The sequence below is a fragment of the Hyperoodon ampullatus genome (assembly GCF_949752795.1).
Source record: "Hyperoodon ampullatus genome assembly, chromosome: 4".
NCBI lineage: Eukaryota > Metazoa > Chordata > Mammalia > Artiodactyla > Ziphiidae > Hyperoodon > Hyperoodon ampullatus.
The window spans coordinates 32597169-32621616 of record NC_136917.1 but is presented as its reverse complement, the minus strand read 5'-3'; the positions used below and the strand labels follow the sequence as shown (position 1 = coordinate 32621616).

General features: G+C 54.2%; 1 protein-coding gene across 7 annotated transcripts in view; it reads right to left on the bottom strand.

The window, feature by feature from the left end:
• The window catches only part of DNM2 (dynamin 2), a gene marked incomplete at its 5' end in the record, with an annotated part of 93850 nt that overhangs the window by 48946 nt on the left and 20456 nt on the right, over positions 1 to 24448 (bottom strand). For all 7 annotated transcript variants that reach the window (XM_079701950.1, XM_079701947.1, XM_079701949.1 and 4 more), the window contains one exon: positions 11643 to 11716. In XM_079701950.1, the coding sequence (XP_079558076.1) occupies positions 11643 to 11716 (74 nt within the window). The remainder of the gene's footprint in view (positions 1 to 11642; positions 11717 to 24448) is intronic.

Below are 24448 nucleotides of genomic sequence, written 5' to 3'. Positions count from 1 at the left end.
CAGGCCTTCTGAGCCCGGGGTGTCTGAAAGCCGTTATTGACACTGAGATGAAGGGAAATAAAAGTGACTAATGACAGTGCTGGTCCTATCATCAAGGCAGTGAAATCCAAAGCACAATGTGGATAAAGCAGGAAGAAAAAATGTTCATCGCAGGACGTAGGTGCTGAGTCTATAGGCATTCGCTGTACAATTCCTGACTTTTCCATGTGTTTGAATTTTCACAGTATATGTTGGGGAGGGGGGACCTTCTAGGCCCAGAGATCACGGCTCCTGCAAGTGATGCTAAAAAGAGGGAAGTTAAGTCTCACTGGTAAACAGCCTAAAGAACTGGTCCATGGCAGAGATGCAAAGATGTACACTGTAGCGCTGTTTCTCACAGTAAAAGACTAGAAATTGCCTCAATGTCCACCAGGAGGAGACCTGGCTACATAAATCACAGCACAGTGTTACCATCAGCTGCATCCGAAGAAAGGATGGAGAAAGACCCCTGCGACAGAGAAAGGCCAGGCAGGTGAAGAATCTCTACCCAGAGGTGGAACACAGCAGAAAGAAATGAATGCAAAGAGGTTTGCCATCCTATCACCATAACCGAACAAACTATGGCCAACAGTCAGGCCTTGTTTGCTCTGGCCAGGCCCTGCATGTGGTCCCATTTGTTCCTCACAAGTGAGCACCTTAGCAGGTAGGCACCTCCATAATGCCCATATCACAGACAGGGAAACTGAGGCCAGAGAGGTGACACAACCTGGCTCAAGCTCAGTGGCGGAACTGGGATTTGGAGTTCAGATCATCTGTCTCCAGATGGTGGCACTCGAGTCACATGGCCTCTGTGAGGCCACAGACAGGCTCTTCACCTCTCTAACCTCTGCTGCGGGGGTCAGGGGGACTCCGCGATCAGATCACTGAGGATCTTACCCAATGTGGGCACTGGCCACTCGGGAGCAGGGCAATGAAGACGCTGGCTGGAGGGTACAGGACCAACCACCCCACCCCCTTCAGCTGACCCAGTTCCCAAGGACGGTCATGCTCCAGCCCTCCACAGGGACAAGAGGAAATACTCCGTTGCTCTTCCTGCAGCAGCCACCAAAAATGGAACAGTCCTCCCACCCACAAAGCAAACCTCAGTTCTCTTCTGGCTCAAGGCCCTGGGCTCAGCACTTGCAAGGTGCCATCCCCCTTCCTAGACTGCAGGGGAATGGAGGATGGGAAAGGGGCTGCGGACCAGGACACAGGCCCTGTCCCTTGCAAACCTCTCCCCTGCCAGGCCGGCCTGCCTGTTGCCTCTTCCAGGGAGCCTTCCCTGACTCCATGCCACCTGGAACCCCATTGTGCATCTTGGACCTCCTCCCCTGGCAGAGCCAGGTCACCCCGGATTGTGTTTATGGGACCAGGACCTGCCAGCTGTAGCCTCCCAGAGCCTAGTGTGTGTGGCAGGCAGCCTTCCCTTCTGCCAGACCCTTTGTGTGAGTGAAAGATGTGCAGGAGATGGTGCTGGAGAGCCACAACTTCTTCCCCAGAGGGTCAGTGGACAGCAGAAACCATACCTTCTGTGCCTAACAGGAAGGTCAAGGATTCAGCCAGGCCCATCCCTCACAACCTGCCTTCTTTACTGGGCTCCTCGTCACTTAGGAACCATGGGCTACATTCCAGGCTCACACCAACTAAGAAAGGTTCTGCCAACCCTCCTTCCTCTCCACCCACAAGCACTGACCCTCTTAAAGCCAGACCTCAGCCTCTGCTCCTTGAAACCCTCCATAGCTCCCACCTCACCCCAGTAAAAGCCAAAGTCTTGGGACTTCCCTGGCGGTCCAGGGGTGAAGACTCCGCGCTTCCAATGCAAGGGGCACAGGTTCGATCCCCGGTCCTGGAACTAAGATCCCACAAGCCACACGGTGCGGCCCCCCGCCCCCAAAAAAAGAGCTGAAGTCTTCACCACATGTCGCAGGGCGCTACAAAATTTCCTTCCCCCCAGCTTCTGACCCCAACTCCCTCCCCTCCAGCTACACTGGCTTGCCTGGTTTCTCACACTCCAAGCCCTCCACTCCTGCCTCAGGGCCTTTGCACTGACTCTTCTCTCTGCCTACAGATACCCTTATGGGTCCCTCCCTCTCCCCATCTAGGTTTCTGCTTGAATGTCACCTCTCCTTCTCCATCAGGCCTGCTCTGACCCCAAAATGAGATGACAAACCTCCTCAGTCTCTTTCCCCCTTCCCTTCCTTAGGATCGTCCAAGTACCTGCCACCTTCTAATATGGTTTACCTTGTCAGCCTATGTATTTTCTCTGATCCCCAGGAGAAGGTCCACCCCACGAGGCAGGGATCTGAATCTGTGTTGTTCTGTGTCCCCAGGGAACAGTACTCTGAGCACACAGTAGGTGCGCTGTAATTACGTTTACAACTAAAATGACTGACAGAAAGGTAGTATGGTCCCTGCTCCAGCTTCCGTGAGGTGGCCCAGCACCGCCACGGCCACCAAGCTGGATATACGGGAGACTAGACAGGAACAGGGTCTGATGGGACCACCTGCTATCTCCCCCTCCCTCCCTCGTTCCCAATGCACTTCTTGACGGCACAGGTCTAGACCAGAGCCAGGGTCCTGGTCTGATGAGGAAGATGGACTCGGCACAAGCATGTCACAGCAGGTGCCAGAGGCGCTCAGAAGAGAGACTCAACGTACCAGGAACCAGGAGGCGTCTCCTGGAGGGGCGGCCTGCCCGACTCAGCCCTGGCCTACCTCATGTCTGCGTGGTCTTTCTGAAGTGGACACCTTTCCCCATGCCCTGAGGATGCTCTGGACACAGGGGAGTCTACAGGAGATGGAGAAAAGGTGGGGGTGATGCCCACTGGCCAGGCTCCCCCTCTGTGCCTCAGTTTCCCCGTGAGGAAAATTAAAATATGACATGGGCTTCCCTGGTGGCGCAGTGGTTGAGAGTTCGCCTGCCGATGCAGGGGACACGGGTTCATGCCCCGGTCCGGGAAGATCCCACATGCCGCGGAACGGCTGGGCCCGTGAGCCATGGCCGCTGAGCCTGCGTGTCCAGAGCCTGTGCTCCACAACGGGAGAGGCCACAGTAGTAAGAGATCCGCGTACCGCAAAAAACAAAACAAAAAAAACCAATATGACAAATAGGCGGAGTATTTAGCCTGAGTTTCCACAGCCCTGTAAGTGCTTGGATGGGGGAGGTGATTTGTGATTTTTTTTTAACGATGTACGGTCTCAAAGAGTTAATTCAGAGGCCTTGAGGCTGAGCTAATGGCCTGCAATGCATGGAGAGCACCCTCTCAACTCATCCCCAGCAGCCCAGGTCAAGCCACCACCAGCTCTGCCTGCCCTGGTCTCCAGGCCCCGCTGCAGCGTTGGTCTATCCCCAGAGCAGCTGCAGCGTTTTCAAACCTTCCTTTCCTTGTGCTCAGATAACAAAGCCAGTCCCTCAGGTCCCTGGGCCCTGCTACAGCATTTTGACGGCCACACAGGCACCCCACCGGAGCCCGGCAGCAGGCTTCCCTGGAAGGAGGGCCAGCCACGTGTGATCAGTCCCCGGAGGCTCCACGGGACCAGGTCAGGGCACAGCAGGAATCAAGGATAAAGCGGGCCCTCGGCGAGCAGCTGAGCTGCCAACTCCGAAGAGCCAGCCACCCTTAGCCACTGCAGGGCATCCCATCCGCGTCCCATGGGGTCAGTGAACGCACTTGCAGTTTTTTTCTAGAAGGAGGTTCTGCCCTCCGCCCAGGACTTGTTCCCTGCCTCCTTCAGGTCTTGGCTCTAACCAACTCTGCTTGGGGAGGCCCACCCAGACCAGCTGGCCCTTCGCGGCACTCCACACTGACTCACCATGTGCTTGTGTGTCCCCTGCTAAAGTCACAGCTGCAAGAAGGGACTGCGAGGGACTTGGTTTTGGTCTCTGTACTCCACGGTGCCTGGTGCATAGTAACTGCTTAATAAAACTTAATTACTAGGTGGCCTGTTACAAAGCATTAGGTGCCGAAGCGTAGGAGGACTTCCCCCACCCCATGACTCCCATGTGGGTCCCCACTGTGTTCAGTAGCCAACACTCCGCCTCGGGCATCTCCCAGGCATGCCTTTCAAGAAGGTGCCCTCAGGACTTCCCTGGTGGTCCAGTGGTTAGGACTCTGCGCTTCCACTGCAGGGGGCCCAGGTTCAAGCCCTGGTCGGGGAACTAAGATCCCATAAGCTGAGTGGCGTGGCCCCCCCCAAAAAAAAGAAAAAAGAAAAAGGATCAAGGATATAGAAAGAAGAAAAAGATAGGAGAGACGTGTAATAAGAAGAAAACATTACTGGATATCTTTAAGAATACAGGGGCTTCCCTGGTGGCGCAGTGGTTAAGAATCCACCTACCAATGCAGGGGACATGGGTTCGAGCCCTGGTCTGGGAAGATCCCACATGCCGCGGAGCAACTAAGCCTGTGCGCCACAACTACTGAGCCTGTGCTCTAGAGCCCGTAAGCCACAACTACTGAGCCCGTGTGCCACAACTACTGAAGCCCACACGCCTAGAGCCAGTGCTCCGAAACAAAAGAAGCTACCACAACGAGAAGCATGTGCCCGCAACGAAGAGGAGCCCCCGCTCGCCGCAACTAGAGAAAGCCCGCGTGCAGCAACGAAGACCCAATGCAACCAAAAATAAATAAAATCAATAAATTTATAAAGAAAAAAAGAATACGGAATGCTAAAACTTGATAAAGCATTAAAAAAATGAATTTTTTTTAAAAAAACAGCCCCTCGGGCCTGCAGAACGCCAAGTCAGGCACCACAGCATGACTTGGGGAGGTGACAGGAGGATGAGAGGGAGGTGGGAGTGCCTCAGTTTCCCCACAGTGACACAAGACAACAGAGAGAGCCCAGGGTTAGCGATGTGATAAAGCAATCAGATAGTGCCAGGCCCAGAGACAGCACGCAGATAGCTCAGCTGCCGGGCTTAGGGTAACTTCCGATGCTCCCTGGGGTTTCAGCACTTCAGGGGGTGTGTGACGGTTCTGTCCTGACCTTTGGGAGCATGTCCCATCCCTTCTCCATTCTCAACCCAACAAAGAACAGAACAACCAGGCTGACCCCGGGCAGCGGAGATGGGGGTCTGCCTTCCCCAACCTATCAACAAACATGCTGGTCTGGCCGACACAGCCCAGGAGGAACAACTTGGGGCTCAGAGACACCTGGGAGACCCTGCGCACCACATAACCGAAGGGATCCAGACTTGAGGAACTCTTCAGAGCTTTCAGCTGAGCAGGAAGGGGGCAAAGCACATGGCACCTCCAAGCCTGTGTGGTCCTCAACCCCCCCCACCCCCAGATTTGAGACAAGTTGTGAACACCTCCCATTCTAGGACACATTCTGGCCACTGGGAAGGTATGACATTACGATTTATGATAAGAAATATGTATTCGGTCTTCCCTCCACTTCTGACACAGAGCTTCTAAATCCTTGGAATGTTCTAGTGATAAGAGTGATATTCACAACAAGCCCCTCTCAGTCATACCTAAGTTTATGTTAATGAGGTGACTTGGAATGCACCTAAGGATGGGGGCTGGTTATCAGGGAAACCAGCCAGCTGTGATTAGAAGGTTGGAAACTTCAGTCCCACCCCTTGACCTCTGGGGAGGAAACAGAGGCTGAAGGTTGAATCAAGCACTAATGGGAATGATTTAATCAGCCATTCCCTACATCCTCCATAAAACCCCAAAAGGATGGCGTTCAGAGAGCTTCAGGTTGGTGAGCAGGCGCAGGGGCCGGGAGAGTGGCGAGCTCGGACGGGGCGCAGAAGCTCCTTGTCCCTTCCCCATACCTTGCCTCATGCATCTTTTCCATCTGGCTCTTCCTGAGTTATACATATCTTTCTATAATGAACCGGGAATCTGGGGAGTAAAATGTTTCTCTGAGTTCTGTGGACCGCTCTGGAAAACTGATTGAACCCAAGGAGGGGCTCACAGGAACCTCTGATCCAGATTCGGGTGGTCAGAAGCACAGGGGACAGCCTGGACTTGGGACTGGCATCTGAAGCGGGTGCGGGGGTACAGTCTGGTGGGACTGACCCCTTAACCTGTGGGATGTAATGCTGCCTCCAGGTAGGGAGTGTCAGAACTGAGTTAAATTGGAGCACACCGGATCAGTGTCCACTGACAACTGGAGAACTGGTTGTTGATGTGGGAAAAGACACACACTGGAGAAGGTGACAGTCCCAGGCTGCCATCCTGACCAGCTCCCACCTGACCCTCACCAGCTCCCAGCTTGGTTTCCTTATGGAGACACAAGGCCACACCCCGACCATGGCAGGGTCTATAAGCTTTATAGAGAGGGCCCTGCCAGGGCCAGGCTGGCCAGGGAAAGGTGCTGCACACACAGTAGTGGATACTCTCCCACGGGAGAGAAGGAGCACAGAAGTAGCCCTTAAGAGCATGGCTAGCCACCTGTCCCATGATGATGGAGCTCCTACTGGGTGCCAGGCCCCATGCTGGGAACAGGGGAGAGCAATGGACAAAGCAGGTCAGCGGCCCTGCTCTGGTGGCACTGATGTTGAGGCAGAGGGAGAGAGAGAGAGACCATCAAGAAAATACGAGGGGGACTTCCTTGGTGGCGCAGTGGTTAAGAATCCACCTGCCAATACACGGGACACGGGTTCAAGCCCTGGTCCGGGAAGATCCCACATGCCGCGGAGCAACTAAGCCCGTGTGGCGCAACTACTGAGCCTGCACTCTAGAGCCCACGAGCCACAACTACTGAAGCCTGCGTGCCCTAGAGCCCACGTGCCGCAACTACTGAGCCTGTATACCTAGAGCCCGTGCTCAGCAGCAAGAGAAGCCACCGCAATGAGAAGCCCGCACACCACAATAAAGAGTAGCTCCCGCTCATCGCAAGTAGAGAAAGCCCGCATGCAGCAACAAGGACCCAACGCAGCCAAGAATAAATAAATAAATAGATAGATAGATAATTAATTAATTAATTAAAAAAAGAAAGAAAGAAAGAAAATACAAGGGACTTCCCTGGTGGTCCAGTGGTTAAGTCTCCGCACTCCCAATGCAGGGGGCCCGGGTTCAATCCCTGGTCAGGGAACTAGATCCTGCATGCTGCAAGTAAAGATCCCGCATGCTGCAACTAAAGGAACCCGCATGTGGCAACAAAGATCCTGCATGAGGCAACGAAGACCCCGCGTGCCGCAACTAAGACCCAGCACAAATAAATAAATAAGTAAATAAATATGTATTAAGGGAATAAAAAAAGGAAATACGAGAACAGGATGGTGCCTCATAACGCACGCTGTAGAAGAACTAAGGCAGCAGTGACTGGGGTGGGACTTGGGGGTGGGGCTCCCCCAGGGGAGGAGGAGGATGGGGCAGGGTGTTCCAGGCAGGACGCACAGTGAGGGTGAAGGTCCAGAGGTGGGAACCATCGAGCTGGTCCTGAGGATGAAGAGGAAGACTGCAGCACCAGGAGGAGGTGAGGTCCCAGAGGCCAGCAAGGCCCCATGGGAGCCACGAAGCCTCAAGGAGGCTGAGCACCAAGCCCTGACATCCCCTCTCTGGCTCCTGTGAGCACCAGCCAAGGTCAAGGCTGGGAGGGGAGGCTTGTGCACATTCCACACAAGAACGGTCCCCAGCGCCCAGGGTTTACGAGGTCCAGGGGTGTTTCCCAAGGAGGAGCAGGGTTCCCCCGTGAGCCACCAAACTTCCTGGTGGCTGCGGTCTGACGTAATTTTTAAACTAAGCCAATTAAAAGTAATGGCTCACTGAGACCAACCTGGACAAGGAGAAGCAAGGCGCCACTGAGCGCTGCCGAAGCCAGAGAATTAGGAACTTATAGTACCAGGGACTCCAGACCCTACAGGAGGCGACAGCCCCACCACAGACCCATGGGGTGCCCGGGCCACGAGGGAGTCACCACTACCACCCCATTCTACAGATGAGGAGGCCGAGGCACAGAGAGGGAAGCTACTTGCCCGAGGTCACGGATAGGAAGGGGTGACAGCCTGGCTCTGGAGTCCTGTCTCTGAGAACCACCTGAACAAAACTTTAATCTCTAGGAGCAATGCAGCCCCGTGTAGCCCCTAGAAAGCTCTAAAGCCCCAGCCATCACCAAGTCCCACACTCGCTCAGCTTCCTCCCTCTTATCAGTGTCACCCCCAGCCCTGGTGCCTTGGTAACCGTCACCTGGGCTCCCCACCTCGAGATCACTGTAGACTCTGCCCTCGCCACCACAGCACCGCCCTGGGCCAAGCCCCAACATCTCTCACCTGGCGCCAGGCCAACCTCTCCCTGGCCTCCCCACCTGCACTCCTGCGCCTGTCCGTCCCTCCTCCACAAGGCAGCCAATGGGCTAAGCCGGTCTCTCCACACCCTGAATGCCATTCGGGTTCCCAACGCCTGAACCCCTTATCACACCTGCCAGGATGTGCCACCTGCCTCCCGGGCCCTACCCAGCCTCACCTCACAGCTTCACAACACAGCTGTTGCCCTGCCTAGAATGTTCTCCCGGGGCCCCTGGCCCAAAGTAGATCCAGTATCTGGTATACTCTCCCACAATCCCCTGTGCTTTCCCCTCTCAGCTGGACCATAGCAACCCCGCGTGTGCCGCACCCAACAGGCTGAGCTCAGGGAGGGCCGGGACCCTTGGAGTGCTCACAGTGCCTCCCTGGCATCCGGCCAAGGCCCAGCTCACATCTGCTCGGGACATTAAGAGACTAGGAAGGGACTTCCCTGGTGGCGCAGTGGTTAAAAATCCATCTGCCAACGCAGGGGACACGGGTTTGATCCCTGGTCCGGGAAGATCCCACATGCCGCAGAGCAACTAAGCCCGTGCGCCACAACTACTGAGCCTGTGCTCTAGAGTCCGCGTGCCGCAACTACTGAAGCCCGCATGCCACAACTACTGAAGCCCGCGCACCTAGAGCCTGTGCTCCACAACAATAGAAGCCACCGCAATGAGAAGCCCACGCACCACAAGGAAGAGTAGCGCCCACTCACTGCAACTAGAAAAAGCCCACACGCAGCATCGAAGACCCAACGCAGCCAAAAAAAAAGAGAGAGACTGGGAATGCCATGGTCGGTGGGGGGAGAGTGTGCAAGCTGGGACACAGCAAGGAGCACTCCCACGTGGGACACCCTGGACCCCTCTCCCCCACCCCACACCCCCAGTCCCAGACCAACAGGATCCAACTATATGTCTCCATCTCCACGGATGCCACCCCATCCCTACTTCCTGGGTCCCCCTGCCCCAGAGCTGGTCCCTGTGGTCTCTTCTCCACCAGTGGCCACAGGATCTGGTCAAACCACACCTCGGCCTAAGGCCACACTCCCCCAGAATGAGTTTAAGACTGGGCTTTCAAGATGGCCCTCCCATGTGCCCTCAGGCAAGCGGCTTGGAAGTTTCAGTTCCCTCCTCTATAAAGTGGGGTGACAGGAATGGAGATTTCAGCATCATCCGGGGCAGGCGCTGGGCAGATGTGCTCCCACAGGACTGTCACTTGTCACGTGCTTCTCTTCTCTCCCCCATCAGAAGGAATTTCAGTTCCTCCAGCAGGCCATGCTGGGCATCGCTGCCTCACGGTCTTCACACGTACCACTCTCTGCTAGGAGGGAGAGTTTCCCCTCCCCCAACACACCCCAAAGCACCTGCCAGCCTCGGCTCAAACGTCACTTCCTACGAGAAGCCCTGTGATGCTCCCAACAGATGGACCCACCACCACCACACATATTCGCATCTGGTGAGGGTCATGTCTATGTGTCTCCCTCCTGCTCTCGACCCAAGTCTCCCCCTACACTGTCCCTCAGCACTAAAAGAAGTACCAAGAGGCAAGGTGACAGGTGGTGGCAGCATCCCTGGTCCTGCTCACCACTGTGCCCCAGCCCTGCACCAGCTTGTGGCATGCAGCAAGTGCCCACTGGATTACTGCTGGGTGACAGCCACTGGGGAGGTGATGGGGGAGCCCTCCCACCATGACAATGCCACAGACCTTCTATTGCAGGAAGCCAGCCAACCTGTTCCCCAAACAGCAAGCTGTCCCCAGACAGGCTGGCAGCAAGCACAAAACCACAGCCAATGGGATGGCACCACTCGGCAAGGGCCTGGAGTGTGCCAGGCACTGTTCTACGGGCTGTACGTGAACTGAATAATACGGTCTTCGTGGCAACCGACAAAGGCAGTACTATTATTATCTTCACTGTCCAGACAGGAAACACAGCTGTGAGCAGCAGTCCCTCCCCAGGGGCCAGACAGCCAGTAAGCTACAAAGCCAGGATCTGAACCTGGGCAGTATTAGCTCTCAGCCCCCACCCACCAGAGCAGAGGTTTTCCCAATGTAGTTTTCCCAAAAGCATCAGCATGACCTGGGAACTCATTAAAAATGCAGATTCTCACCCCTCCACCCTCCACCAACCTACTGAATGTGAAACAGAAACCCAATGGGCCAAGCCCTATGTGACTCTGATCCCGCTGACATCTGAAAACCCGCGGCCCTGCTGCTGCCCTTCCTGGCACAGCTGACTGGACACCTGAACCCAGAGGAGGCAGCCCATTGGCTCGCCCCTGGCAGGAGCTGGACCAATCAACTGCCATTTCTCACTGGTGTCCCGCCCTCCTGCAGGTGGATTGGGTGAAGGCCCGGAGGATGAAGGTGAGATGAAGGGACTAGAACCAGCTGAGAGTGGAGTCTGAGGTCTGACCCCACCTGGGTACTCATCCCAGGTGAAAGGCAGGTAACCTGGTTAAACCTCAGTTTCCCATTCTGTAAAATGGGAATATGTCAGCTGCCTTCCCAGAGTGGGGGTGTTTAACATGGCCTGTGGTGACGCTGGCACACTGAGTGCGGAACCGACCATGGCTGACATTCCAGGTCAGTGGGGAAGCAGCATGGAGACCCCCTGGAGGCTCTGGAGAGAAGAGGCCCCACCCCCAACGGCTCCCCTCTCCCCTTCCAGCCTCTGACCTGAGATGCTTTACAAGGAAGCCAAGTGGGTTTCAAGTTGGGAGACATGCCCATGTTACGTCAGACTTGTGTGGGAAGAACGGAGGCCGCCAAGGGGAGGACAAAAAAAAATCTACATGTGGGCCATTCTATATTCAACAGGCCGGGTCTCTCCCAAAAGTCAGTGTTGTAGTTTAAAAAGAAACGGTGGGGATGCTGCTCTAATGAAAAGAGGAGACACGACAATGAAGGGTAGTGTGGGACTGATCAGAGCAGCTGTAGAACCAGCCAGGGAAGATATCTGGGGGAAAATTGGCAACGTGAGTATGGACTGGGTGTAAGATAACAGGCAGAAATGATGACTTCTCTTGGGTGTGGTCCCGTGAGTGTAAGAGAGTGTCCTTATTGCAAAGGGAGATGCACTGAAGCATTTCGGGTTGACATGTCACAATGTCTGCTATTGATTTTCAAAGTGTTCAGCAAAAACGTGTCATCTACGATAGAGCCAGAAATATGGCACCTGGTGGCCTGGTCACAGCTGAGGATGCTGGCTGGGGGTGGGTGGAGGTGCTCAATGAACTGTGCTTCAACTTCCCTGCATACAAGGAAAAAGTGAATTCAAACCCAAATGGCAGCCTAGGACCTGAGACTCATCAGAAGGCCCCTGGCTCCCGCTGGGCACCGCATCCATGTTCGTTTCCTGTTTGGGCTACAAGCCACCCCGTCGTACCTGTTTTTGAGAAGATGAGCTGCAGGATGAGAGGCCGCCGAGTGACGATTCCTGAACCTCGGGGAAGGAAGTCCCTGTGGGAGGGGAAAGGGTCAGAAATTACTCAGGAGGCCGGCTTGCAGGGAGCAGGAAGTGTGGCCACATGGAGTGGAGCAATCCCCTCTTGCAATCTGGGTGATCTCAGCAAAGACACCAACCCCAGCAGGGTACCAGGGAACGCTCTGGCCTTGGAGGGTCCTGAGGCCACAGAGGAATGGGGGAGGGGCTGGATTGAAGGTTAGCGGCAAACGGAACCACTTCCCTCCAGCTGGCTATGCTCCGGCCCCAGCATGGCCAAAGAGCCCTTTCCCTGCCAAATATTTGGACCCCCAGACCCAAAAGAGATCAGTACATTTCTTTCTTTTTTTTTTTTTTTTTGCCACATCGTGTGGCATGCAGGATCTTCGTTCCCTGACCAGGGATTGAACTCATGTCCCCTGCGGTGCAAGTGCGGAGTCTTAACCACTGGACTGCCCGGGAAAGTCCCCAGATCAGTACATTTCCTACCTACATTTTTTAAAGTAATATAATGCCATACATATGACATAAAGACTAAAATAAAAGGAAAATATTTAATGACAAAACACAATGTGTTTCATGCCCCAAAAAGACAAATCGATAGAGGCGGGGAGTGGATCAGTGGTTGCCCCAGGGGTGGGAAACTGAGAGCAGAGAGCTTTCTGGAGTGATGGAAATGTCCTAAAGCTGGACTGTAGTGCTGTTTACTAATACTTACTATACATTTACTAAAAACCACTGCATTTGAAATGGGTGAATTTCCTAGCATGTAAATGATCCCTCAATAAAGCTGTTTAATAAAAAAAAAATATCTATGCTATGTATTTCACTATGGAAATACACAGGCACTACCTGCACTGACTTACACTAATACACCTGGATTCATGCAAAGTGGGAAAGCCGGGAGCCACACTGGACAATTAAGAAAGGAAAGCAAGGGAATTCCCTGTCAGCCCAGTGGTTAGGACTCTGCGTTTTCACTGCTGAAGGCCCAGGTTAGATCCCTGGTGGGGGAACTAAGATCCTGAAAGCCGCATGGGCGCGGCAAAAAAAAAAAAAAAAAAAAAAGGAAAGCAGAAGAGCAGGGGTCCAGGCAGGCACAAAAGAAGCAACGTTTTCAGAGATCACCAAAGCCAGGCAAATGATTCTTTGTTGTTCCATGTAAAATGGAGAAAGGTTCTAGGCTCAGGGAATTTTAAACAAGTTTTGCACCTAGATAAACATTCGGATTATCTGAAATTTATGCAGAACACTGGGCAGGTGTGTTTCACACAGGCAAGCATCCTTGGTGCCACCCCACTCCCCAGAACTGTGACAACCAGTGTCTCGGGGCACCCTACCTGATCGGGAACCCCAGAGAGAGCCCCAGAGGAGGCTGCTGGTTCTCAGCATGGGCTGGGTGTTGGAACCCCTGGGAACCTGTTAGCCCAGTGGGCGGAATGAGGGAGGAGGCGCGCCCTCACCACACGCCATGCACTATGAGGGTCGCGCCCCATCGGCCCGTGGGCGGTCCCACCACGCTTATGCAGCGCCTCCTCTGGCTGGGCACAGGGACACGGCAGTGACCACGCAGCAGGTCGGCCTGTGAGATGAGGGACATCCCAGGGGCAGATCGGCTCTGGAGGTCCTATGGGGGCGCCGCTGTGAGCAGCAGAGTGGGGCGCTGGAGTGGACGAGTGAACGGGCCCAGAGACGGGTGGGGTGATGGTGGTGCTGGAGGTCACGGGGAGAAGGCTGGTCGTCATTCTTAGAGCAAGGCCACTTGCTGTCACTGTTGAGGGACAGTCAGATCATAACCCTGTGTGCTTTTAAAGGTATGTGGCTTTAAAAGACCCCTCTGGGGACTTCCCTGGTGGTGGTCCAGTGGTTAAGACTCTGCGCTTCCAATGCAGGGGACACGAGTTCGATCCCTGATCGGGGAACTAAGATCCCACATGTCACGTGGCATGGCCAAAAAATAAAAACAATAAAAAATAAATAAAATAAAAGACCCCTCTGGCAGCTTCAGGGCTGAGGGTGGGAGCCAAGAGGCAGGCAGGAGGCAACTGCACTGGTCAAGGAGAGCGATGACGGGCTGGATTGGGGGATGGCAGGGACACAGAGGGCAGTCGACAGACACTGGAGAGAGTCAAGAAGAGCTGAGGACACAGCCAGCCATGACTGGGGAACAGGTTGGGTGGAGAAGACCCATGCAGGAAGGGAAGGGCCAAAACAGAGGGGAGAACGCCCCAAGGGCACGCACAAGCCCGGGGTGGGGGGGGTGGGGATAAAGCCCACAGCCCCTGGCGGCGTGCATGGTCAACCCTCCACACCTCGGATGCTCCCCATGGAGCCACATTCCTGAGGATGACAAAGAACCTGTGGGCCACCCTGCCCTGCTCGGAGTACTTCACACCTGCTTCACGCAGCGTGACACCGAGCGTGACTCTCATTCTCCCATTTGGCAGATGAGGAGACTGAGGAGCAGCAAGGATCTGTGACCTGGCCAAGGTCACAAGCTTGTTCACTCAAGTATTACTCACACCTACTGAGCACCTTGGAGGTGCTGGGGACACCAGTGCCAACCTCCTGACAGGAACCACGTGAGACAGTGCGGGTGGGGACAAAGAAGACACATCATGGGGGCAAGAGGGCTTTGGTCAGTGACCAAACAAGACAGGAGCAGCATGTGAATGGAATCCCCAGTGTCCCACCCGTGCGGCTCCTCCACGCTGTCGTGTGTGATCAGGGCTGGTTCCTTTTCCTTGCTGACCCGTGCGCCACTGCGTGGATGGTCCACAGTCTGTTCATCCGCTCAAAAGCTGATGAGGCTTTCGGTGGGGAGCGAGGGGTTGTCTTTCCAGCTCGGGGCCATTACAGATAAAGCTGCTATGAACATTCTCATCCATGCCTTTTGTTGACATATGCCCTTGTTTCTCTTGCTGAGTCACAGGGTAGACCTAACCCTGAACAGGCAAAACTAGTTTCTGCTGATAGAAATCAGAGCAGTTGGTCCCCTCTGGGGGAACTGACTAGAAGGGGCAGGAGGGGACTTTGTGGGGTGATGACAATGCCCTCTATCTTGATCTGACCAGTGCATGCATTTATTTTAAAAATGAAGGTGTACATATAAGATTAGGACAATTTACCATATCTAAGTTCAATCTCAAGGTCACAAGCACAAGGAGGTCCAGGAACACGCACTCGTGAAGACTCAGATACAAAGCACAGAGAGAACACTCCACTAAAATTTGCCCACAAAAACATTATAATCTGGGCTTCCCTGGTGGCGCAGTGGTTGAGAGTCCACCTGCCGATGCAGGGGAGGCAGGTTCGTGCCTTGTCCGGGAAGATCCTACATGCCGCGGAGCAGCTGGGCCTGTGAGCCATGGCCGCTGAGCCTGTGCGTCCGGAGCCTGTGCTCCGCAACGGGAGAGGCCACAACAGTGAGAGGCCCGCGTACGTACCGCAAAAAAAAAAAAAAAAAAGCATTATAATCTTACTAGTTTCCCAGTAATAGCTCAGATGTAAAGAACTTTAAAGCCCATGGGGGAGACTAATTATATTATGGCTCATTCGTGTCACTGTGCAGCCACACACACACACACACACACCCAAAAACAACAACAACAAAAAAGAGCTTTTTATCTCCTGACACGGAACTTCCTTCTGGGTGTATTAAGTGAGGAAAACAAAACGTGTGGAAGAGTGTGTTTTGTAAGTAAATAAAAAGCCCCAAAACAGAGCCCAGGGTGGTTGGGGCCTGTTGCAGAGGGTTAGGGAGGGGGGAAGAGTCATTGCACTGTTCTGGAACATCTCTGAATTCTGCATCATCCACATGGATTACTGACTCCAAAAAAAAATTTTTTTAAGAGTAGCTAACAGTTGTCGAGAGCTCACTGTATGCCAGGCAAAAAGCTGAGAACCTTCCGTGCCACTTAACACATTTAACCATGACAAGATCCAACAAGGTGGTCTGTGAGCTAGCTCCATTTTACGGAGGTCACTAGGCCCCGAGGTTGGGCAACTGCCCATGGTCACTTGTCAACCAGGGGTGGCAGGAGCGTAGACTGAAACCCATGGGGTCTGAGCTTCTGACCACCAAGGCCCCCGGCCTCTGGGCCTGCATGTCTGCCATGGAAGCTACAGGCATCTCCCCGGCAAGGACCAGGCTTTCCGCCACTGGTGTTGACACGTGCTGTCCTGTGACTGCTCTGGGTATGTCCAGGGGGCCAAGGCACCGTGAGCACAATGGTGACACCACGCACAACGGACAATGCAAGCCTCAGAAGAACACGAGGGCCAGCGTGATGAGAGCTCTGGGCCCTCACAGGGGAAGGCTGCGACTTGGGCTGGGACGTGTATCCGGAAGCCACCGGACTGCAACACCCACCCTCAGCCTCAAAAGTCCCTGAAAAGCAGCCCCCCAGAAATCTCCGAGGGGCTCAGTAAGGAGGTGCCTGCCCAGCTGTGCCATAAGACCCACCCACAGGGTTTCCTGGCACCCAGCAGCGGGAGCACTCTTGGGGCCCTCCTGGCCTCGGTGGTGGAAGGAAACCGCCTCCCCCAAGCAGCTCTGCCTGCAACACTGACTGTCCACTTATCAGGAGGAGACTTTCAAGCCTCAGTCATCAGCTTCCTCCTCCCTGACCCCACCCACATTCCACTGGTCACCAAGTCCCTCCCTCTGACCCAAAGTGCCCACCCCCTCCTCTCTCTTCCCAGCTGCTATAAGGGCCACTGCGCCCCAAGGTGGCCCTGCATACTGTGTGACCTTGGGCCAGCTTCCCAGCCTCTCTGATCTGGGTTTCCTAGTTAGTAATGGGGAAACTCCTCTCACCTCAGAGGGCAGCTAGGTAGCAGACAAACAGGCCCCCCATGACTCGCGACCCACAGCTCTGGCTCAAACGACACCTCCCTAGGGAGATTTCTCCCACCCTCATTCACAGCTCCAACCCCCCCCTCCATCTTCCTCCCGTGCCTCATTTTTCTCCAAAGCACTAACCCCTTGTATGTCACTTATCTGCTTCTTGTCTGCCCCTCACCAGCCCCATGTCAGCTCCCCAGAACAGGATCTGTGGTTTATTCTGCTCCCTGGTACACAGTAAGTGCTCAATAAGTGTTAACTGTGGTCATTTCAGCACCATCCCTGGCCTCTAATCCGTTGGGCCCACCCCTGGTCCCAAGCTTCTGACCCATCCTCCTCCCAGGCTATATGTGGTTATCCTCCTAAAACAGAGACCTGGGCCTCCAAGCCTCCCTCCTGCAGAGGTCACATGACCAACCCCAGGTTTGACAGGGTCCCCCACCTGCCCATCCCACCCCCCCACAGGGCTGCCCCCTCGTAGCCACACCCCGCCCACCGGCCCCAGCCTCTGGGTTCTTCCCTGCACTGCTGGCCTCCAAGCCTTTGCAAGGGCTGTTCCCTCTGCCTTCCTCTCAGGCTCTGCAGATGCAGTGGATTGCACCTCTCCCTCCCAAATGCATGCCCATTCCCACTACCACCAACTTGGCCTCCAGTGGAGGTCTAGTCCTGTGTCAGGATGGGACCTCTTCACCTAAACTGGTCACCACTGGATCTCCAGCACCTAGAACAGAGCCTGTCATACAGCAGGTGCTCATTAAATGTTGAATGGACAGGAGGAACATGGACGCTGGAGCCAGACGGCATGGCTTCAAAGCCCAGATCTGCTCCCACCCTGGCAGGTCTCTGTCCTCTCTGGGCACTGGCCCAGCCACCTGTGGGATGGGAGGACACCGCCCATCCACCGGGATACGTGACCCGGCAAAAGTCACTTCACCCTCTTGGAGCCTCAGTTTCCAGGCTCTAAAATGGGCTGCCTCTCCCTAGAAGGCGATGAGGGCTCCGGAAAAGGCAGTAGGGGGAAGGGAAAGGCGCAACAGGAGGTGGCACCGTGGGCCACTCAGAAGCCCATGCTGTTTATTTACTGTCTTCTGAATGGAGCACAAGGCCTCTCCAGGAGCACGTTGACTTGCAGTCCCCAGGAGGGTGGAGATGCAGGAACAATGGAGACCAAAACCCCAGGAGAGGGAAAACAAACACAAAAGCCGGCAGAGGATGAGTCAGCCCGAAGCCAGAGCCTGTGAGGGCCCAGGCAAGGGGCCCGGGCTGGGATCCCCTCCTCCTCATCAATTCCTCAAGGGGTCACCCAAAGCCTCAGTGGGGCTGGGAGACCACACACAATGCCAGCCACAGGAAGAGCTCCTGGGCAGGAGCACATGCCCCAGGTTCATGTCCGGCCTGACTCTCTCAGGCTCTCACAAGAGCCCATACAGGGAACCCTGGCCGCCCACCCGGCCCAGCTCTAACCCCATCTTAGGTAACATCTCAGTAAACCCTCTAGCAACGCCAAAGGAATGATGCCAGGGTCAATACCCCCATTTCACAGATGGGTAGACTAAGGCTCAGTTTCGAGACCTGCAAAAGCCACTCAGCAAGGAAGGAGCAGAATCAGGATGGGAACCTGGGTGGGACACCAATGAGGCAGAGACCCCAGTCACCCCCACCTGCCTGGGGGGACTCCTCTGTAGTTTTGCTAGAACAGAAGTAGAGGTCATCATCGCTCAGTCTCCGAGGCCACACAACATCTGGCCTGTGCACACCCCCTTGGTCCCTGCCCTGGTCCCTGCCTCGTTCACGTCCCCTCTTGATACCATCCAACAGTAACCATCGGTTACCTGGAGCCCAGCCTGCACTCAGTGTCCCTAGGCATGTGCCACCATGTCCTTGTGGTCCCCCCAAGGGCCAGGTACGGTGATTATGCCCCTGACTCAGACCACAGACCAGGGGCTCCTCCGGTCTCCCATCCCCCACCCCACCAAGTGGCAAGTCCTGCAGGTTCCACCTCCAAATGGAGCCTGAATGGGCCTACTTTTCTCCACATCCAAGGCCTTCAGCCTGGCCCCCCAGTGCTTGCCTGGACCAGTGCAGTGGCTGCCTCTCAGGCTGTCCACCACAGTCAGGGTATGACACCCTCTGTTCAGAGCCCTCCCAGGGCTACTACCTCACTCAGGTTAAAAACCCAAGTCCTGAGGACTTCCCTGGTGGTCCAGTGGTTAAGACCCCACACTTCCACTGCAGGGGGCACGGGTTTGATCCCTGACTGGGGAACCAAGACCCTGCATGCCATGAAGTTTGGCCAAGGGAAAAAAAAAAAAAAGCTCAAGTCCTCCCTGCGGCCCATGTGACCCTCCCTGCGTGATCTTCCCAGTCACCTCCCTGCCCTCACCTCCTCCTTTTCTCCCCTCAGTCACTTAGTTCCTGCCACACTGGCCTCCTCCATGTTCTCCAAACACACCAGGCACAATGTGCCTCAGGGCCTTTGCACGGGCTGCTCCCTAGACCTGGAACCCTCTCCCTGCAGCATTCACAAGGCCAGCTGGCAACTCCTGGCCCAACGGTCTCCTCCCTGCACCCACCCCCTGATATAGAGCAGTTCCCTGCTGTCACCCACCATCCTGCTCAATTCTCAATTCTACTCATAACCGCCACCTTCTAGTTTACTGATTTGTTCACATGGCTGTGGTTTATCCCTTCCCACCCACCCGCCCATTAGAAGAGTGGCAGCCTCACGAGGAAAGGGTCCTCTGCCTGGCACGAGGCAGAGGACCAATGCTTGTGGGACGAAGGACCAAACCTGCCATTGTACAGATGAGGAGACTGAGGCTCGGATGGCAATGGGACGATGGGATAAGGTTGTGGGTGCCCCTGCCGGCTTTCATAATCTCACTTCCAGGTGTCACCCTTCACAAAATTCCCAGCAGGCTCCTCCCTGCTCAGGAATCCTGCAGGTTCGCCAGCCGCTTGCCAGGCACTCAGCCATAGTATCACTTGCTCTGTGGTCTCATCTGGCGGCCAGGCCAGGAGCAAAAGCAGGAAGTGGCTCACAGCATACAGCAGCCCTGGCTCTGGGCCTTTCAGACCCCGGCTGGAATCCTTTCTGGACAACCTGTGCAGGTGGGGTGACACCTGTGTGCCTCAAATTCCTCAACTGTTAAGTGAGGTAAGGTAGACTGGAAGGTTTGCAAAAGTTCTTACCACGGTGCCCAAAAGAGACCCTTTGCCCCATGCAATCAAAGAAAAACCCAACACAATATGAGTCAGGTCACTTCCCTCCTCTGCTCCAAAGTGCTCCCTGTGGCTTCCGAGGCCCTGAGCAATCACCCCATCACCTCCCTTCCCTCACCCCCACCTTCACTTCGTGCACTCCCTCTGGCCACACTGGTGGTCAAGGTACAGCAAGCAGGTCAAAGCAATTCCTGCATCAGGGCCTTTGCACATGCTCATTCTCTGCCTGGAATGACCTTCTCCCCGGAGCCTTTCCATAATCCTGGCTTCCTCTGGTCACTCAGGACTCAACTCAGATCTCACCTCCTCTGAGAGGCCTGACTGTCCTCTTCTGACCCTTCCTGCCCCACGTCACCGGGTTTTCATTCTCCTGAGTGGGTTTGCAAGGACGGCCACTCCCTGCGGCAGTACTTTCCAGAGTGAAACCCATTAACAACCTAGAGGTCCATCAGCAGGGAATTGGCTAAATCAACCTTGGAACTGGCCCAGGGAGCAATCCAGGCCGTAGGGCTGAAAGCAAAGTGTGACATGCAGAACAGTTTGTGTCCTCCATTGTTTTTCCTGCCTGTGTAGGGACAGTAAGTTTGGAGGTGACACCCTGAGCCCTTCATGGAGGTCGTCTATGGAGTGAGAATGGAAAACCTTCTGTTTCTTATAGTCTCCAATGTGATTTGGATTTTGGTCTTTTATAACTTTTTAAATAACTTTTATAACAGGCAAATACTAATTTGTAACTTTAACTTTTTTTTTTCTTCCGGCCACACCGTGTGGCTTGTGGGGGCCCTGGGCAGTGAAAGCAGAGTCCTGACCACTGGACCACCAGGGAATTCCCACTAATTCATAACTTTCCATTTGTACTGAGGCTCCAAAGCAACTGGTCAGCCAAGCCACATTTTCAAGGGTGATGGGGAAACCACCAGTTTTGGGGGAGCCGAGCTCTCAACTCCACCCTCCCGGGTGTCCCTCTGACACCTCCTCACGGCTCTACACTGCAGCTGGTGGCCTGACTTGCGCAGTGTTGGCCGTGCGACCTTGGCAGCAAAGTCACTCATGTTCTGGGCTCGGTGTCCTCACCCGTAAAATGGGATGTGCTGGGGGAGAGAGGAGACATCGCAGGTGCTGGGGAGGTGGTGGGTGCTCGCCGCGAATCTGCAGCCCCTGGACGGTGGTCAGCCACATGTGGATTTCTAGCTCTGTGTACGTCGCCACCCAGAGGGGCCCAAGCGAACGCAGGGGCAGGGTGTTGGTAAATACGTGGAAAGGAAAGCCAGGCAGCGCCCCAGCCCACTGCCAGCATTCCAGAACCTTCCTCCTTGCAGGCTTCCTTCAAGCAAGAGGGTGGGCATTGGCCTCTGGGGATAAGTGCACCCCTCCGCACCCCATCTCCTTCCCAGAGCCTCTGCCAGCGTGATGGGGTGTCACACTGTGAGGAACCCTCAAGGCAGACCAGGGGCACAAGAACACACGAGACAGGACGGGCTTCCCGCCCTTCCCTGGGTGGTCTCTTTCCCACCTCCTAGGGCCCACCTCTCAGCAAATCCTGTCGCTGCTGCCTTCAACAGACCCAGATGCATCCCCTTCTCTCCTGCTCGGTCCCAACATCCTTAGGCTAAGTCCCCTGGGTCACAGCCACACTCCCTAACGCCTGTCTCCCTCCCCCAGCCCCGTATGTTCTTAGCCCAGCAGCCAGGGAGAGTTTTTCAAACTGCAAGTCAGATCACGCTGCGCACGCGCTTAAAACCCACCTGTAGCTTCCCACACACTCTGGGACAAAATCAGTGTCCTCCCCGCAGCCCATAAGGCCCTGCCTGAACCAGTGCCCCACTGCTCCCTACCATTCCCTCGTCTCCCACCTCAAGGCCCTGCTGGCTGAGGCCTCCACCTGGGCTGCTCTGCCACCAGACGCGCCAGAGCACCCTCCACTCTTCCTTCGGACACTGGCCGGATGGCACCTCCTGGGAGAGGCTGCCCTCACCGCCTCCCCAGGCCGGCCTCTGCACCCCCTCCACGCTTCCTTCCTGCTCACTGGTCCCCCCCGCAGACCGTCAGCCCCATGAGGACAGGGATGCTTCTCTGCTTTGTTCACTGCCGGTGTCTGGCACACAGCAAGTGCCCAATAAATGCCTGCTGAGAAGCAAACAGCAAGCCCGGCTGTCATCTCTGGGGTATGACATGCAGGCCCTGAGCTGGCCTCTGCGCACGCAAGGCCCTGTTTCACTCTCACGGACACTCTCACCCACGCCGTTTCTCAGATGGGGAAACTGAGGCGAGAGAGGCTAGGTCACCTAGACCAAAGCCTCACAGCTAACAGCACACCCCTCTTCCCCAACCACTGAGGCACCCATCCAGCTGGACTCTTTCCTGTCCTCACTGCCAGGAACCATCCCAGTCACTACACCACACATCCGGAAATGAAGATGGGAAGGAGCCCTGAATGCTGAAGGCAGGACAGCCAGTCACGGCTGCCTGTAGAGACAGGCGAGCCGAGCATGGTGCTGGAGAGCACAGTCTGCAGCCAGACAGCTCAGCCACAGCCTTGCTGTGGGACCTGGGTGAAGGTCATGACTTCCCCGGGCCTCAGTTTCTCCATCTGTAAAATGGACCTAATAACAGTGCCCACCCCGTCAGGTCACTGGCAGGACTAGGACAAGTCACATGAAGCCCAATGCCCGGCACATGTAGGGCCCTGTTCCACAGGACAGTTCACAAGGGTGATGGGGATGGAGGGGGGGTGTCACCCCCTGGCACCACAGACCCTCCTTGGTACCCCCAGAAGGTCTCTGGCAAGATGATCCTAAATCCACTCCCTCTCCAACACAGCAGCCCCCTTCCAGGGATCAGCCCTGAGCCCAGCAGATGTGCAAGCCAGTTGACCCTCAAGGCTCTGTCAGGAGGAGAAAACTGGAAATAACCTAAAAGCTCATTCAGAAAACAATCTTATGGTTACCAAAGAGGAGAGAGGGGTCGGGGTGGGGGGGATAAATTAGGAGTTTGGGATTAACATACACACACTACTATAGGAAACAGATAAACAACAAGGACCTACAGTATAGCACAGGGAACTATATTCAATATCTTGTAATAACCTCTAATGTAAAAGAATCTGAAAAAGAATATATACTATATGTATAACTGAATCATTTTGCTGTACACCTGAAACTAACACAACATTGTAAATCAACTATACTTCAACTTAAAAAAACAAAAAAAACTCATCAAGGAGAGTGACTGGATTTAGTGGGACTGAGGAATACTACACAGCCGTAAAGAAAGCACAGGGCAAGGGAAATACAGCCGAGTCAATGATAATAGTTGGAGACATCAATACCCCACGTTCAATAATGGATAGGGACTTCCCTGGCGGTCCAGTGGTTAGAACTCCACGTTTTCACTGCGTGGGGCCTGGGTTCAACCCCCAGTCAGGGAACTAAGATCCCACAAGCCACATGACGCGGCCAAAAAAAAAACAAAAAAAAGGATAGAACACTGGACAAAAGATCAACAAGGAAACAGAAAACGTGAACACCGGGCTTCCCTGGTGGCGCAGTGGTTGGGAATCTGCCTGCTAATGCAGGGGACACGGGTTCGAGCCCTGGTCTGGGAGGATCCCACATGCCGCGGAGCAACTAGGCCCGTGAGCCACAACTACTGAGCCTGCGCGTCTGGAGCTTGTGCTCCACAACAAGAGAGGCCGCGACAGTGAGAGGCCCGCGCACCGCGATGAAGAGTGGCCCCCGCTCGCTGCAACTAGAGAAAGCCCTTGCACAGAAATGAAGATCCAACACAGCCAAAAATAAATAAATAAAATTAAAAAAAAAAAAAAAAAAAAAAAAAGAAAACGTGAACACCACCATAAACCAACAAGACCTAAAGGCATGTATAGAGCACCCCACCCAGCAGGAGCAGAATACACATTCTTATCAAGGGCACATGGAACACTCTCTCCAGGATAGGCCATATTTGAGGTCAGAAAACAAGACTGATTAACTGTGAAAGGACTGAATGAAATCATACGAAGTATGTTCTCCAACCACAATGGAATCAAGTTAGAAAACAGTAACAGAAGATAAGTTTGAGACATTCACAAACATGTGGAAATTAAACAATACATTCCTAAACAGTGAATGAGTCAAAGAAGAAATCACAAGGGAAATTAGAAAATACTTCAAGATGAATGAAAATTAAAGTACAATATACCAAACCTTATAGGATACAACTAAAGCAGTACAGAGGGAAATTTAAGACGTAAGCTCCTATATATTAAAGAAGGAGATTGCAGATTTTTATATATCAATTATACCTCAATAAAGCTTTATAAAATTTTTTAAATTAAAAACAATTTTAAAATTTTTCTAAAAAAAAGAAGAAAGATTTCAAATCAAAAATTAATCTTCCACTTAAGAATCTGGAAAAAGAAGAGCAAACCAAACCCACAGTGAACAGACAGGGAAAACAATAAAGATCAGAGAGGAAATAAATGAAATAGAGAACAGAAAAATACAGAAAATCAGTAAGATCAAAGTTGGTCCTTTGAAAAGATCCACAAAACTAACAAAGCTTTAGCTACATTAGCTAAGAAAAAAAGAGAGAAGACTCAAATTACTAAAACTAAGAACGAAAAAAGTGGAGGGCTTCCCTGGTGGCGCAGTGGTTGAGAGTCCGCCTGCCGATGCAGGGGACA